Source organism: Equus quagga, chromosome 10, assembly GCF_021613505.1.
Source record: "Equus quagga isolate Etosha38 chromosome 10, UCLA_HA_Equagga_1.0, whole genome shotgun sequence".
Lineage (NCBI taxonomy): Eukaryota > Metazoa > Chordata > Mammalia > Perissodactyla > Equidae > Equus > Equus quagga.
The window spans coordinates 86,886,678-86,904,401 of NC_060276.1; the positions used below are offsets into that span (position 1 = coordinate 86,886,678).

Genomic DNA, 17,724 nt, shown 5'->3' on the forward strand with positions numbered 1-17,724 from the left:
TTAGTAAACATGGTGACAAGTGGCAATTCCAGTTGTATATTCATTTACCTAAGAAGTACCTATCTCTAGACTTGGATGTACTCTAGGTCTAAACGTTACTAAAATGAAGTAAACGTACTTAAAATCAAGATACAGAAAGGAGGTTGAAGTCTCAATTCTGAAAGGTGAATTCCTAAAAACTAAATTTAGTGGTTTGAACAAAGATCTAAAGCCAGTCCCAACGGAATGAAATGAAAAAGCATTAAACATAAATGGATATATCATCATTTTGATCTAAACCACAGGGAAATGTTAGAAAGTTAAAGCTTGCAGAGTACAATCAGATAGCAGGGCCTTTAAAAAGGAAGAGAGACGTAGAATATGAAGATAAGGAAGAGCTTAAAGGCAAGCAGTGATGATGGACATTTGCCCAAATTGTCTTTACGAGGCAGTTAGGACAATAAACATGTAAAAATTTAAAAGGCAGATATGGTGCTTTTGTTGTTTTTCCATTTTGTAGCATTATTTTTATTTACGTACCTTAATGATCTCGGGTTCCAAAGACATAGCATCCTGCCCATTTCTTTGATATTCCAGAACAAATTCCTGCTGGTGGAGTTTCTGCATTTATCATGGAAGACTATAAACACACAATTACCAATAAATAGAAATTTCAATTCCCAAAGGACACAGTTGAGAGATCCCACGAATATACTATTGAAAGCTGTCGTGTGCTACCATACATTTCAAATAGCCCACATTAGTTTTCTGATTAACATGGAATTGGGACTTTGGATTTCTTGATATTAATATTTTCTTGTTTGGTGTTAGATCTGCCTTCTGTTTCCAACCCATGGATGGTCGGGAATCATTTTTTTTGTTACCTCTAAGAAAACCCCAGGGCCTTTCCTGAATACCACTTAGTGAGAGAAGTGTGGGAGCTAAGATAAGGAAGAGTTTGAGGGTGTAGGGTATGCAGGCTCCTAAGGGAGGGTGGTAGGTAATACAGTGGTGCTGGCCCTCGAGGGGGGATTGCTGCAACTGGCAAGTGGGCCGTCTCTAGAAATTTGCCTTTAGAGAAGAGGGAAGTTGTTCTTTTGGAAGAGCAGCTCTATCATCTCTCTCTCTCCTTTTCATGATGCTGGCAGCCCTTCTCCCCATTTCTATTCTGTGTTGCCATAACACTCCTTACTCTCCTTCGCTTAAGTAATTTGTGTCTGCAGTACCGTGAGATATACCTTAGTAGTGCAAACTGTGGAAAGTAATGGTATTTACTTAGAGCTTGAAAACCCAGGTTCAAGATCTTTTCTGCCATTTGTTAGGGTGTGACCTTGGGCACATCAATTAACCACTCTGAGCTTTAGTTTTCTCATCCATAAACTGAATATTTATATTTTATGCGTTAGCTGCCTCATGGGATTATTGAAGATTAAATGAGAAAATGTATATGAAAGCATATCCTAGGGCTATAACGATGATTGTGATTATTATTATTATTTAAAAACTCAGTGGGTCAGTCAGTTCTTCCCACCTGGAAAAATATAGGATTCCTATTCGAAGTCTTACTGAACAGAAATCAGCGCTGACTTGCTTACTGGAATTTTTATACTGAAGTACAAATGCAAGATAGATGGAATTTCTAAAGAAGCTCCTGGCTGTTGAATAAATCTTATATATTTTAAAAACTGTCACAATATAAGTACTTTTAAAGAGATATATAATGGTTTCTGAAAATACCTGAAATGCTCATGCTTTTATAGATGTTTAAGTATGCAATTTGTTCTAAATGTCTAATCTTGAATGATTAAATAATTTGCATACTGTTTTCAGTGGCATGAATTAAAGGCTAATTGAAGTATAATTTTTTGCAGTAAAATTATATCATCTTTTATGTAGTACATTTAAAAATATTCTAGGCCAGTTCTAATTTTATAGTTTTATCATTTTAATTTAATGTACCAAGTAATTAAAAATTGCTACAAAGAAAAGAAGATGAAAATAATTTTAGTTAATTTCCTTTCAACAGAGTGAAAAGATGATTAGTAGAATAATGGAACAGAGCTCAACACAGTTCCTGGCACATGAAGATATTCATTAAATGTTCCTTAATGAATAGAATGAATAATTTCTAAGTATTTCTAGACTTTAAGACAAGGCGACATTCTCAATGCTATATAAAATATGAAGAAGATTGCTTGACATCTTTATACTAAATACTTCCATATAAAGGTCCCGCAAGCCAGTTTTTCTTGAACCATTAGACCCTCACTTGGCTCTGCTTGCCTTTTCTCCTTTTCTCTTTATTCGTGGAGCAGATTCTCAGGCCTAAGTCAGTCACAGATGTCGAGAGATAATTCTCGACTGGTATCTTGCATTTCTGTAGATCTTGCAAGCAGAGGCACTGACTGCTCTTTGTTCTAGACTCTCTCTTCAAGGATATTTATATAGCAAACAGCTTTGGAAGACAAAGATAGTCTCTCCCTCTGGAGCAAAGCGCAGGTTTGCTCATAGCCTTGGAAGATAGAGATGTTGTCTCCTTTGGGAACAAGGGGCAGGCATGCTTATTGTCCAGTCTAATAAAGATAATGTCTCCCTCTGAGATAAAAGGCATGAATGCTTATTGCCCATTATAAAAGATTCGGGTTCCCTAAGCTCAGGGTTCCTCTCCTGTAAGTACCCACTGTGTGTGCGGGGGCTACCTGGACCTTATTGTATCATCCTGTAGGAATTGAGGCTCAGGAAACTGGTGCAAAAAATGCTGATGTTCTGGCTACTGTTATTGCTGTGAGTAATAAACTGCACTTTATCTCTAATCAAAGCAGCTTGTGTCTTCTACCAGCATCCATGAAACTGTGGCAGGCTAATTTGTTAGCTTGAAAGTAGGGTAAAATCACAAACCCTAAACAATTCTTGACAATAGGTTTCAGCAGTGTTTAGATAAGTTGGCTGGTGTGGTGTGGTATAGTTGGTACACTCATCTAGGAAGGGAACCCTTTTACCTCCAGTGGCTAATCACCATTTTGTGTATACTTGGGGACCCTGGGTCCGTATTCTCAAAAGGAGAAGTGAATGGGCATCATAGGGCGAAGTAAAAGAGGAGATGAGATTCAGGACCTTTGTCCCAGAGCACTGGCTAAAACTATGAAGCCTCTGATAATCCTCAGTTTGTGGGGGTAGTTGGGTGGAGTTGACAGAGGCTATAGAGAAAGTAGGAGGGAGAAGAGGTTGGTAGAGGAAAGAAGATTCTGTGAAGCTTCAGAACAGCATAAAGTCATTCATACCTTTAGAAGCTGTAAATCATGGTATTGACACCTACCATATTAAAGCTTATTAGCTTAGTTTTTTGAACCAAGAGTATACATTTTTGTGAGCACTCTACTTTGAGGTCTTAGTGCCTTGTTTAGTGTGCTCACATCGAGTGCTAGTGGGTGGATGTGATCAAGTTTGTTCTGGGAAAAGATATGATGGCGGTGTCTGGCACATTAGGCCACTCTGTTTATACCTACCTCCTCCTTCCATCCCACCCTAGTCTTTATGGTTTATTAAAGTACTTCCCTAGTACCACTTAGGCAACTAACATGCAAGGCTGGTCAAACAACTCTGCATCTCAGAAGTCTCAGCTCCCTCTGGCACCCTCAGAGTTTGAACATACTAATGCTGCCTGCAAGAACCAGCCCTTTGCCCACTTCACTGTTGTGGAAAAGCATTCGGGGTTGTTGCAAAGATGTGCTGTGACCTCTTCCTTGTTAGCTGCACGATGAAACAGCTGTATTTTATTTCATACCATAGGAACTTTTATCCGGCGTCATCACATTCCTCTCCCACCTCCTGATGAGGATCAGTTTTATACTGTGTATCATTTCAATATCAACATAGACATTGTCTTTTATGGCTGGAAATTCAAGATTTATGATTGTGATACATTCACAAAAATCGTTTTGAAGAATATGGGAGTCAAATTAAACGCCCCAGGACAGTGTCCAGAAGATCCTTACTTGAAGATGCGGAGAGAGGTAAGAAGTTGATACATCTGTAAGTCCTTGTCTTCAGAATGAGAATCCCTTCGCAGAGTTAGTGCTCCTGATGCAGATGTGAAAGAACTTTTGGGGCCATAGTCACTGGAGTTGTCCTGTTCTCCTTTGGGCTATAGGGAAGGCTGGGTGTTGGTCTCAGTGCAGAAAAGTCTCACTCACTCTGCCACCCTCATTTCTCTGCATGGAGAGTCTCCCTTCCAGGCTGTAAAAGTCTTCAGTGAGCCGCTTGCATGGGACAACTTCTAAGAGCCCATGATTGACTTTGTGATCACTGACAGTGTAATAGCGGGGCTCACACTCACCTTGGCTTGTCTTTTCCCATTTTAGTTGCCTAACTCTGGGGAAATCTTGGCTGCTGTACTACTGATTTACAGAACCAAGCCTTGGGTATACCTTTTCTCTTCTTCCTTGGGCTTCCAACTCCCCTTATGGTGGCATCAGATGCAGAGATGTTCTGGAGGAGTGAGGAGGGTTATGATTCCGACGTACCCCCCGGTATGAAAGGATGCTTGTGTTCAAAGTCTGACCTCAGTTAGTGTAGGGAGCAAAGAATCAATGTTAGTAGCATTATTGTTGTCTTTTAAAAGTCTTTTTTAAATTATCCTTTGGCCAAAATTTTATGTTTTACAGAAGAATGTGAATACTCACAAGGGCAAGTGTCATGAGGAAGGTCACATACGGGACTTGAATTCAAATCTCTTGCTTCTTCCCTTGGTTTTCATTATTGTCCTTTGTTTCCTTTTTCTGTTTTTATTAAAGGGTGATTTCACACAGTAAAATACACAGAAATTAAGCGAACAGTTGGATGAGCCTTAACACATGCGTATACCCCTATAATCCACACCCAAATCAAGATATAGAATAATTCCATAACCCTGGAAAGCTCCCTCATGCCTTTTTCTAGTCAATCCCTTTCCCCACCTAGGGATAACCACTGTTCTCATTTCTATCCATATAGATTAGATTAGTCTCATTTTTATTGTTTCTAAAACTTGTTCTTCATTTCCTTGCAGGAAGATAACATAAAATTTAGAATAAAATTCTCCTTTGATTCGGCTTTGATATCTTGTTAAAAGCTGCATGTAAGATTACTCATCTATTCCTGCCTCCTAGCCCCAACAGAATTATTCTTTAATATTGTAGGCATACAACCCTCCTGAGAAATATATATTGTTGATTCTGGAATATCTAAGGTGAAATTCCTGTACCTGTGTGTATTGGCGTGCAAGGAGATTTATGATTTGGGTTCATTTTGATTTTTTTCCAAATGTCCTAGGTGAAAGAGTCTAGATACATACAAAGTCTTTAGAACAGCAGAGAGAGCCTAAAAGAAATGGATCCATACAAATTACCCCCCTTTGTATATGACTGCACTCATTCACTAACAGCTGGTGTTATATGATAGTGATTGTGAATGATGATGCATTATATGAAATATATAGAGCACCATGCCATAGGTTTATAAAGAAAAAAATTTCTTGTGCCAGGAATTGAGAATAAATACCAAGAATAGCCAAGAAATGTTTTAAATAATTTCCTTTCAGATTGGGAGAATTATTTGAGCATTTATTCCCTCAGGGAGAAAGCTCTTCAATAAATATAGAAATCTGTGGAAAATTAGGAGTTTAATAAGAGGCTTTTATATTGCCTTTTAATGCATTTACTTTTCCAGTGTTTGCTGCCTTGAAATGTAGCATTAAAATTAAACAATTTACCTTAAGCTGAAAGGAGCCTCAATGGTATATAATCAATAATGCATTTCTTAGAGGCTTTATAATGCCAAAGAAATATTTTTCAATTGGTAAAAGTAGAAGTCCCATAATTTTATTTAAATCCCAAGGATAAAGCTGAAGAGCTTCTGGAAGGCCATGATGTCTCCCCCGTGTCTTGGGTTAAGTCTGCACCCAGACTGCCCTGGACAGATACAAAATTTTGAGAATTTACAAATAAGATTACATAACCCAATGTGGGCCTACATCTCCCTTGCCAATGAGCGCTTCTTTATATAACAATCCTGTTTGGCTACATCAGATAGAATGGGGGCAGTTTTGTTCCAAGACAGGGCTGAGAACATGCAAATAGAGAAGAGTTGCACAAAGAAGACTGCAGAGCTAGAGGTTCCTGGGGCGGGGGACAGAGTCCAGGCAGTGGTTCTGTGCTGACTGGAAAGGTCTGTGTTTGCTCTGTTCCTGTTTCCATGGCCTTTCAGATCCTTGATATCTAAAGCTTTTGAGCAAAATAAAACCGTGACTATATTTTTTCTCTTCTACCTTCACAAAAATCTTTGGATGAGTAAGAAGGATATGCAGATATGGATTTTCAGTGAAAAGACAAAATTTTTTTTGGTTGAGATATAATTAACATAGACTCAGATGTACAAATCTTAAGTGTATAGATCCACAAGTTTTGAAAAATGTATATAATTTAGTAGCCAACATGAAAATCAAGATATGGAATATTTCCATCACTGCGGAAATTTCCCTTGTCCCCCTTTCCTGTTAATCCCCTACCCAGAGGCAATTACTATTTTAATTTCTGTCACCATACATTAGTTTTGTCTGTTTTTAAACAAGAATTTTAAGTCTTTGAGAAAGGTCAGTTTTCAAAAACATTACAGAAGTGCATTTTAGTGTATTAAAATAATGTTTAATAGGAAAAGCTTCCTAATATTTATTGTCTGTATATTTAAGGTTAAAACTGGTTAGATGTGTGTATGTGTGTGTGTCATTAGTCAGTTGAAATTTTAAAAAATATCACAGAATAGTCTATGGAAAAGATATCTTTATGTTGTTTGATTGCTTGCATCTCAGAAGTGATTTTGCAAAAACCACAACTATTATTGACCTTTTCTTCATTTTCAGAAGCTAGACTTCGTGAAGCCCTTACGTCCCTATGAGTCCTTTGACACCCTGAAACAGTTCCTCAACTATGATAGGAAGGTTTTGCGTTTTTTCTGCCTGTGGGATGACTCAACCTCGTTGTTCGGGGACCGTAGAGAGCTCATCTTGCATTACTTTCTGTCTGATGATACTATTGAAATCAAAGAAGTGTTGCCACACAACTCAGGTTGGAATGCTATGCCGTTTTTCCTCCAGAGGGGAAAGCTACCAAAGGTGAGCGGTGGATGCAGAATCACTTTCCACGTATGCTTGTGGGCTGGAAGATCTGGAACATCTTGCTATGACTATGTGATGACAGTTACCATATATTAGTACAAGTTGGTAAAAAAACTTTCATTTTGTGCCCTATATTAATATACATCTATGAAAGTCATACAGAGGATATGACAAACTGGTGTTGGAATGTTCTTGGCTTAAGGCAAGTAAAGGAAAAAAGTCAAATGCAAGAGAAGGTAGCTATTCATCATTGAGTCTTATGAAGGTAAATGACTCTCTAGTAAAAGAATTGCTCATGGCCTTGGATGGGGCACAGGGCACTGGCCTCTGTAGCCTAGTGAGGAGATCCCATGGTATTGGTCTGGGTTCTGCATACACACACACACACACGCACGCACGCACGCACACACACACACATGCATGCATGAACACGTGCATACGTGCATACACACACATACAAGCATACATACAAGAGTGATTCTTCTGAAAGTAGCCACTGGTGACCAGCCAGCCAGTGGCTAGCGGCAATGACAGATTTTGCATTTTATTTATTATTAAAAAAGAGTTGTCAGACTAATTTCTACACATATTTATTGCCATTTATGGCCATAACTTGGGTACAACAGAAACGGCACAAAGACGGAAGACCCGGGTTAGAATTGTAGGTCTGCCTCTTAATAGCTGTGTGACGTTGGGCAAATCACTTAACCTCTCTGAGTGTATTTCCCCGTCTCTAAAATGCGGTTAACAAGGCCGCCCTCCTGAAGTAACTAAAGATTGAATGAAATAATATAGTAAAAAACACTGTCTAAGGACCTATCAACACCTATAAGGACTCATAAAAACATAAAGGCTTTTTCATGGTTGTGTTATGTTTTATTTCTTATTTGGATAAAGTATTTTTTAACTTAATTCTTAGTGCTGCTGAAGAGGTTACTGTAACACTCATTTCTGATGTGAACAACTGCTGGTTAATTTGGTTGTCACAGGAGGCCCTTCCAGATTCTCTGAGCCCGCTGCCAGAAACTCTGCTGTGTTGCTTGAGGGTGGGGGCAGGAGTTGTCCCAGAGGGAGCTCTGGGGTAAGCGCAGCAAGTGACCAGGAGGTACCAGGGAAACCTGCTTTTAGAACGGCTTGAAAGATAGGCTAAATGTAAAATAATAATGAGACACCTGACATTTGCAGTGTGCCCTGACATCAATTGCTTCATTTATTCATTCATTCAACAACTATTTATTGAGTGTCAGCTGTGTGCCAGCTCTAGGGTTACAGTGTGAGAGAAAATGGATTACGTCCTGTTCATGGAGCTTACATTCTCCTGGGGGAGAGAGAGAAGAGTGGTGGGTATTCCCTTGATACTCACAACATCCTTTAAGAAAGCAAGGAATAAGTGCCCTTGTTGCAGTTAGATGGTGAAACTGAGGTTCAGAGAACATAAATATCTGTCCCCAAGTCCTGTAGCTAGTACGTGGCAAAGAGAGTTTGCATCCAAATGTACTGTTTTTCTGTTACTTGGCTTACTTATATCCCGCACATCGTAAATTCACACATCTGAACTTACATTTTATGTCACATGTATCGGGGATGATTCAGAGTTCTCCTCTGTATGTGATAAACTGATGACTATCAATTTATGTAAGTTGCTTAAGATATTTCCTGCAGCTCACGCGACTGCTTGGGCCACCTCCAGTGCTTGTGGAACTGAGGAGTGCCCTCACTTGCTCCAGGCCACAGTTTCTGTTAGAGGCTGACTGCACTCTATTGCTCTTGCGGCCTCATCACACTGCCTCTCTCAGCCAGCAAGTGCAAACGCAGACCTTTCATGGCAGGGTGCTAAGCCAAGTAAAGAAAAGAAGGCAAGGCATAGTATCCTCCTCAGGGCGTTTTGTAGTTGAGTGAAGAGAAAAGATGACTGCTGATGAAGCAATTAGAGAACCACAAAAAGTGGTTTAACCCTGCAGTAGGTGCTGTGGAGGTTTGGACTGGGGACAGGCCAGTAGGATGGGAGGGGTCAGGGGGAAAGAGTGACCTTCATCAGGGCCTGGAAGGATGGGTGGAGTGTAGACCAGCCTGCAGGGAGTGAGCAAGCGTAGGGAGAGGCGGATGGAATATGTGTCTTGTCTTTCTCTGGATGGCTGAGAAGAACCGTACAATGCATATTTCCCACTTGAGCCCCTCAACAGGACCATCTCTGTGTTTAGAGACCATCCACTACATCTTGTTTTGATTTTGTCTTCCAGTATGGCCCACCTGGAGTCTATCAACCAGGCGAGATAACAGATCGAATAGTTCTCAATGTATATGGTGGCTTGGTAGAGAACCGAGTGGACGGCTACCTGTTGGATAAATACAAGGTGAGGAATCTTATGTTTTGTTACTGTTCCCAATATGACTTCCTTGGAACCTGAAATGTGGAGTAAGTACATATTGTTCTCTTTTGAGATTGTGAATGAAATCGATGAATATATAAATGTATGCATTGCACTGCTGTTTATCAATAATAAACATGCTTCAGTGCATATATAAATATATGCGTTGCATTGCTATTTGGTAGACTACATTGCTAGAAGAATGTTTTAAAATGTTAATATTGACTGGTCATCTTTTGATTTGATTTAAAAAATTTGGCTATAAATGATATAATTGTGATTTTTTTTAAATTTATTTTTTCCTTTGGGAAGGGGTGCTTAGGTCTTTGGAGGGTCTGTGGTGCCAATGTTGTGTTCCTTTGTTTTTATTAGCTAGGAAAAGTACACCAAGAGTTTTACAAAGATAGTGACCTGTCCATAGGAACCACCATCAATGTGTGGGGAAGAAAAGTGCTCCTTTGCGACTGTGATGAATTTACAAAGTCTTATTATAAGACTGAATATGGAATTGGTAAGTGATATGTATGTTAATGAGAAAATAATATTTAAAACTTAGAATCTTTGTTCCCTAGTTGAGATTTTACTTTTGAGTTTCAGATGCTAAGCTTATAATAGCTATATCAGCATTTGCTCCCTGCCACGCATTTGTTGTCTTATTTATTCCTAACAATTCTAGAAGGGTAGGCTCATTATCCCCATTTTAGAGATGAAGAAACTGGGGCTTAAATGGGGCTAATTTATCGAAGGTTGTGCAGTGAGTAAAGGGTGAGCCAAGATTTGAACTTGTCTGCCTGATGCCAGAGGCTTCCATTTTCCCTTCTTGCCCTCCGCCTCACTACAATATGGGTAAATGTTTTGGCCGAGCAATTGAAATGGAAATCTAAATGCTTTTCTTTTCACTGAATTCTTGCTTACCACAACGAATATACTACTTATTTGAGTTTTCTGGGGAATTCTCTTGTGCTAGTTTGCTGTTCCTTTCCTGGTGAGGCCCAGCCAGGTTTCCAGCTTCTACCTTCTTAGATATCAATTCCATTCAGATCAGGTTAGTTCTGTTCAGAATGAAAACCAGTGATTTAGTAAGCACCTACTAGGTGCGGGTCATTGCGGTAGACTTAGGAGCTACAGAGTTAAGTAAGGACTTTCTAGGTTGGAAGGGGAGCAGAGACCTACAGCATGTTACAGGGTGTTATGAGAGGCACAGAAGCAGGCAAGGATCTGATGTGAAACCTGACAAACCCCTCATTTGTAAAACCTGCCAGCCAGCTCTGCCCCTTTCCTGGGCTCTCTACCCCAGGCTCCAGGTACCTGCTGGTGCTAGGCTAAGTGGGGTGGTGGGAGTTGCCAAGCTCCCAGATTGGGGTTTAGAGCTGGGGTGGGGGCTGCTAACTCCTATACTCCTCTCTGAACCATGGGGTATTCATTTGAGCACACTTTCCCTGGGGATGAGATGGGAGCCATAGCAACCACAGTTGCCTAAAAGGTAAGGTGCTTTGTCTCTAGAATGAGATGAGGCCCACCTTTTGTGTCTTAGTCTTCCCATTGTGCAGTATTCCTGGCCTCCTGGGAATCTCTATATTGTGAGAGAAGGCACGCAGAGCACACAAAAGGTTGGAATAAAAAAAAAGACTTTCAATTTCACTCTTTGCTTCATTAAGGGAATTTGTTCCACTACATCTGCATGCCAGATGAGTCAAAATGTGTGAGCCCTATGGGCCAAATTGTTGGCCTCTTCTTATTTTATTTTCCCGAATGGGTTCTCTTTAGTGGACACAGTTGGGCATATTTGTTTTAGGGGCTGAGAATAAGAGGCGGCCGGAATGTGCATGTGGTGGCTGCTGTAGAGAAGCTACTGGTGGTCCTTAGATCGTTGGGAGGAGAATTTTGTCTTTAATAAATGTAGATGCCTGTTTAGAATCAACAAGTCTTCAGTGTAGACTTGAAAATTTGAAAAAACTGTATATAAAATATGAGACACTGAAAACATTTACTTGTGTCCTACTTAAAGATTACCTTAATATAAGGGATGTGGTGAAGATTCCAGAGCATCATGTGATCCCTTAAACGTGAAGTTCAACATGTGGTGGATGTTTGTCTGTCTGCTTGATGTTGTATAAAGGTTTCATTTAGAAACATGAACGTAGTGCTGGAGAGATTCTCACTGGGTTTGCAGGGTACTTTCAGAGGCAGAGTGAATTCACTGGTGTACTCCAAATCTAGCCATCCTCGGCCAACGTATCAGCTTCAAATGCCCCATGGTCCCTTTTGGTTGAGCCCCAGTGCTTAATTTCTTTCTGCTCACTTCTTTTGTTTACTCTATAGACTTACTATATTATCTCAAAAAAAAGAGTAGTTTGTGCCTTTAAAGCTAATATAACATGATTGTTATGCATTTAAACAGAAAATTATGCAAATGCAAAATTATGATGCATTTTATAGTCATGCTGATTTTTATGTTTCTCGTAATATATGTTAGAATATCCCATTTAACAGACAGTATTATTACACAACATCTCTTGAGTAACAACAGTGTACTTAATGTAACTAATGACTAGAAATTATAGCCATGATGTGGGGGGGAGTGAATCAGTATTCTCTGATAATCTTCACATTTGCTTTTCCTGACTCTTTGGTTAGGTTAAATTAATATACTTAATGTTACTTAGATACAGTTACTTCTGATATTTTAATTTTGTTTATAATTCATCTGGTTCTAAAACATCATGACTGACCAAATTTTCTACATTATATTTTGATATCCTTAAAGCCCAAATCAGGACAAAGTCCTGTCAATAACTGTGGTCACGTTTCCTTCCTTGTCAGTATTTGTGGTCAGTAGCATACCTCGTGTTTCCACTCTGCAGCTCCACAGGAAGGAGCTGACAAGTGCCAACAACACAGCTAGGGACGTCCCTAGGAGGAAGCCAGGGGAAATTTCTAATGCAGTATGCAGCCTTGGTGCTTTAGCACCTTCTCTTACCTAATGATACCCCAATATATTTTAGGGGAGAAAAAATCACAGACAGACTAAGAGAAGGAGTTGGCCACAGTCCCAAGAAAGGTGCATGAATAAGCTTTCTATTTATATAGAAGCAGAGGGCTTGACAGAATTCCAAGAGGTATTTGCACCCCCGTGTAAAACCCAATCTGACTCCTAATTTTAGATAAGATTCTTTCATGCATTCTAAGCCGAAGATGATTCCATAGACTTCTTCCACAAAACAGTCCCGTGTGACTGCCCCACTAGACCAGTCTCGCTGGTCTCGGCTTGCCTGCTGGGCTGTAGCATGTCACTCCCTCATTATTTCATGTGGCTGAACATGGACTGGCAGATGGAGGCCTGTTGGACTTTCCTGTAGCATGAAGGTTCGAAAAGGTTCCAGGGGCTCCAGCAGGTGGTTTTTTCACTGAAGGGACAGGGATTTGAATGTAAACGGTTTTTACCTAGAATTCCTGCCTTGGGTTATTATTTCTTTGTCTATAAGAGGACTTGCTTCTCATCGATTCTTAGTGGCTGGGACAACCAAACTAGTAATAAGACCTTTCATTCCCATTGCTCTTGAACACTTATTAGGCTGTACTGACATTAAGAATGAGGAAAAAAACTTCAAGCACCTTTAAATTTGTAGAGTCATTTCTGACCATCTCTGAACTCTTGGTGCTAGAAGCAGCAGGACATCCAAGATGACAGTTTAATGATCATTTGAGCAAATTAGCTATCCCAGGGTGCAGCAACAGGGGTAGAATTTGCTTCTAGTCTTACCACATGGCCTTAATGGCCCTAACAATTTTGTCTCTTTTTCTTCCCCTATGAAGTGAAGAGGGTTGAAGATTAGATGATTTCTAAGGTTTTCTAGCTAGAGCTAGAAAATTATTTGACTCACTAATTATTTGACCCAAAAATGAACATCCCATCAAAATCATTTGACCTGGGTATTGGATACAAGCATAGGTGGATTTACCTTGAAGCTAATAAAGTTAATGAAACTTAAACTTTAAGGTTCTTCCTTTGCAGGGGTCTTGGTCCAAGGCCCTGGGTCTAATTTTGCCTTAATAATTTGGCATTCCTTGTCTTGAAGAACTTCCCCCAAATTGTATAAGCTTCAGGCTTCCCAGACCTGAGTCCATATCTAGTTTACTAGAATATACGAGATGAACTTGGAGGTAACTGAAGGCTTTTTCCAGCATTGTTTCTAACTGAGATGGTGAATAGTAAATCACTGTGAAGGAGCATTAAGACTCTGTTTAAAAATATATCACCTCTCTGTAAATTTGTTGGAATCTAGATAATTGTGGCTAGACATTCAGTATATCTATTTTTATAGGTCACATGGTATTAGAGGAATCAGACTCTTTGAAAGACAGATGTGTCTCAGGATCCAGCAGAGGGTCAGTTTAAGAAGATATTTGGGAAGATGCTTTGTACAGAAATGTATGCTTTTTCATTTATTCATCAAATATTTTTTAACACCTGAAACATGAAGGATGCTGGGATGATAGAAAACCAAAGACAGGAACCTTATTCAGGTGCAAGTCCAAAGCTTTGTGGATGTACGGTTACCTAGAGAAATGAGATCTTGAATGAGAGTATCCAAAAAGATGTATGTGGTGTTACAAAAGCCAGGCGTTGATGGAGTGGAACAGTTCTCGGCTTTCATACACTAGATGGCACTGTGGGTGCGGAGGAAAGCTCTAAATTGGTTCTTTTGTTGCTTAAATCTGTTGCAAAAATTATGTAGTTGAGAAAACAAGGCTGTGTTATAAAACCTGTAATTTTAGGGGGAAGTGTGGAATGCATTCTTAATTACTTTGCGATTCAATATGCGTCCTCTTTTGGTTAGACTGCTCAGATTAGCATGTGGAGTTGTATGTATATGTCCCTTGTTAGAAGAAATTGATCATGCCCCAATTTTCTAATAATCACATTCAGCTCTCTCTGCCATCCTATGGTCCTTTCCTTGAAATGAAGGTACCAATCAGTGGTCTGTTTCATGTAATGGTTAGCAATGATAGAGTCTACAGCAATTCTGCCTAATTCTAAGATTTGAACTTTGCTCTTTATTTCCAAGGCTTTTCCTTAATTGCCACAAAAATAGCAATACGAGAGGCTCACGAATCACTTCTGTACTGGCAGTCTGGTTGCCTCCTTTCACTGAGCCAGTGAGAAATATTTGATGGCATTCTCTTTGCTAATATGTCTTCTGTGAGCAGTTTCTGTTAGGATGGAACAATATTCTTCTGGGAGTTATGCTTGGAGGAATTTTACACAAAGGTTGTTAGGAAATCTCAGGAAATGTGAAAGCTGAAAATGTTTTAAAATCGGAGTTAGAAATAGCCTCAAACCTGTAGCCTTTTGATCAACCAGTAAAAAAAAAAAATCCCTCAATTTCAAGAGTTAGGTTACCTGGGATGACAAATTGGTACACATTTTCAATTATAGAAGTGTGTACTAAATTTGTGCTCTTTCAGCTATTAAAACTTTGACAATGGAAAAGGAAATCTTTGCTTATGTGGAACTCCTTTCAGTCATGAATGGAAACACCTATGGGATACTCAAGCTTGGGGAAGTAGAAAGTAAGATTCAGTGGGTTGTTTTGTTTTGTTTTGTTTTGTTTCAGGAAAGATCCTGGCATCTTGTTTGCTCTTTCTAGTAGGACAAACACAAGTGACTTGGATCTATTGGGCCAATGTGTTATTTGGTCTGGAGAGCACACTTGCTTCTCAGAGATTGTACAGCCTCACCAAGGAATGCCTAAAGCATCTAGGCTGTTGCAGATACGTCCCCAGCTCTCTCTCCATCTCTCCTTCCTCACAGATGATAAGTAAATAAAGAAAATCGACAGTATTTACCACTTAACACCCCCTCTGAGACAGTAGGCAGTGGCTTTTAAAAAGTTTTGTTCGTTTTTATTTTTGTTTTTTTGCTTCATCACATTTTAGTACAATTGCTGTCTTTTCCTGGGCAGTAACGAGAACAACCTGGAGCAGTGGTTGGTGAGAAGTTTTGTTTTTGTTTTTTAACTAGATAGTGAAGTGCCATGGCCTGGAGTTGGAGGAAAGGGAGAGAGCTTAAAAAGTGGGCATTGGGGGAGGGGACAGTGGGTGGGGAAGGTAAAGGGAAAATAGTCAGGAGGCAGTTCTGTTCGGAAATGTTAACTGAAGGCAGAAGGCTAAATCACAGGTGAAATGGAATGCGTGGCAGAGAGTCCCAAGTTTGAATTTTCTTACCATTGGAAAAACCAGGGAAGAACAAAAAATATTCAGAAATGGGGATGTGATGACAAAATATAAATGTTTACTTATTTGACATAGACAGTTTTTTTCTTTCTTTTGAACCAATGGCGATTATTGAGTGAGTTCTGTGGTTTTTGTAAACATGACTGAAACCTACCCTCACAGGGTTTTGCCGTGTTTTGTTTGAAATAGTTTAAAATAGTCTACAAAGATCTCCATGTTCATTTTGAAAACATAACAAACCTTTCAAAACAGCCATAATCAGGGCAAAAAAAAATATTGATGTTTTGTTTGCCTTTGTTTTGTTATAGAGAACTTCACTTCAATTGACTGCAAGCCCCCACCTCCTCCAAAAATAGAAAGGAAATTTCCACCTTATACTGGCTTTGGTTCTGAAGAGGACTCTCTGCGCTCCTGCATAGGCCTTGTGCCCACACCTCACCGGAAGAACTTCAGGAAGTGGATGGAAAAAGACAGGTGCTTGAGGGAACCATTATTTTCGTCTGATCTTTCCCAAATGTGTTCGGGGTTTATAAATATAGTCCTCATGATGAAACAGATGACACTCAACTCATCTAATTTCAAGTCCAAGGACATGTTGTTATAGCTTTTTAATGTAGTTGATTAACATGCAAGTATTAACGGGTTCTTGAGTGGTTATTTTATTTGTTTTTCAGATTTTTAAAGAAATTATTTTATTGAGGTCATATTGGCTTATAACTTTGTGTACATTTCAGGTGTACGTTATTATATTTCAGTTCTGTGTAGACTGCATCGTGTCCACACCGGTAGTCTAGTTTTTATTCCTCACCATACATGCATGTCCCTTTACCCTTTTCATCCTCCCCCCTCCCTCTAGAGTGGTTAATTTATTTTTCCCAGTTTTATTGAGATATAATTGACATATATAACTATTAGTGATCATGTTGTGCATACATCCCCAGAACTTATTTATCTTATAACTGGAAGTTTATACCTTTTGACCACCTTCATCTAATTCCCCCACTCTCCACCTCCTGCCTCTGGCAACCACAAATCTGATCTCTGTTTCTATGAGTTTGGGTTTTTAGATTCCACATGTAAGTGAGATCATACAGTATTTGTCTTTCTATAACTTATTTCACTTAACATAATGCCCTTGAGGTTCATCCATGTTGTAGCAAATGGCAGGATTTCCTTCTTTTTTATGGCTGAGTAATATTCCATTATATATGTATAAAATCACATTTTCTTTATCCATTCATCTGTCAATGGACACTTAGGCTGTTTCCATGTCCTGGCCATTATAAATAGTACTGCAGTGAACAGAGGGGTGTAGGTATCTCTTTGGGACACTGATTTCTTTTCCTTTGGGTAAATACTCAGACGTGAAATTGCTGGATCATATGGTAGTTCTGTTTTTAATTCTTTTCTTTTTTTAAAGATTGTCACCTGAGCTAACAACTGTTGCCAATCTTCTTTTTTTCCTGCTTTTTCTCCCCAAATCCCCCCAGTACATAGCTGTATATTTTTTAGTTGTGGGTCCTTCTAGTTGTGGCATGTGAGATGCTGCCTCAACATGGCCTGATGAGCAGTGCCATGTCTGCGCCAGGATCTGAACTGGTGAAACCCTGGGCCGCTGAAGTGGAGTGCCCGAACTTACCCACTAAGCCACGGGGCTGGCCCCCGTTTTTGATTTTTTGAGGAACCTCCATACTGTTGTCTGTGGTGGCTGCACCAATTTACAATCCTGCCAACAGTGCACAAGGGTTTCCTTTTGTCCATATCCTCACCATTGAGTGGTTATTTTAATGTGTCATCTGGAAGCCCCTAAAGTCATATTATCCCAAATCTATGTTGCCTTTCTCTGTCTCTCTCTCTTGCTATATATATGTATATATACACACACACACACCTTTCCATATATGCATATATATATCTCCTCAAGATGGTCCCTAGGAAATGGTGTAGAGTAGGGGGTCACCAAATTTTTTCCTAAAGGGTCAGGTAGTA

The 17,724-nt window shown here is 39.5% G+C and overlaps 1 protein-coding gene across 4 annotated transcripts in view; it reads left to right on the top strand.

Moving 5' to 3' along the window:
* EFHC2 (EF-hand domain containing 2) overlaps positions 1-17,724 on the top strand; it is a 179,716-nt gene that overhangs the window by 67,760 nt on the left and 94,232 nt on the right. For 2 of the 4 annotated variants that reach the window (XM_046672652.1, XM_046672650.1), the window contains exons 4-9: positions 3,769-3,992; positions 6,875-7,126; positions 9,370-9,483; positions 9,871-10,009; positions 15,117-15,320; positions 16,044-16,209. In XM_046672652.1, coding sequence (XP_046528608.1) covers positions 3,769-3,992; positions 6,875-7,126; positions 9,370-9,483; positions 9,871-10,009; positions 15,117-15,320; positions 16,044-16,209 — 1,099 coding nt within the window. The remainder of the gene's footprint in view (positions 1-3,768; positions 3,993-6,874; positions 7,127-9,369; positions 9,484-9,870; positions 10,010-15,116; positions 15,321-16,043; positions 16,210-17,724) is intronic. The other 2 variants (XM_046672651.1, XM_046672653.1) reach the window with 2 other exon arrangements.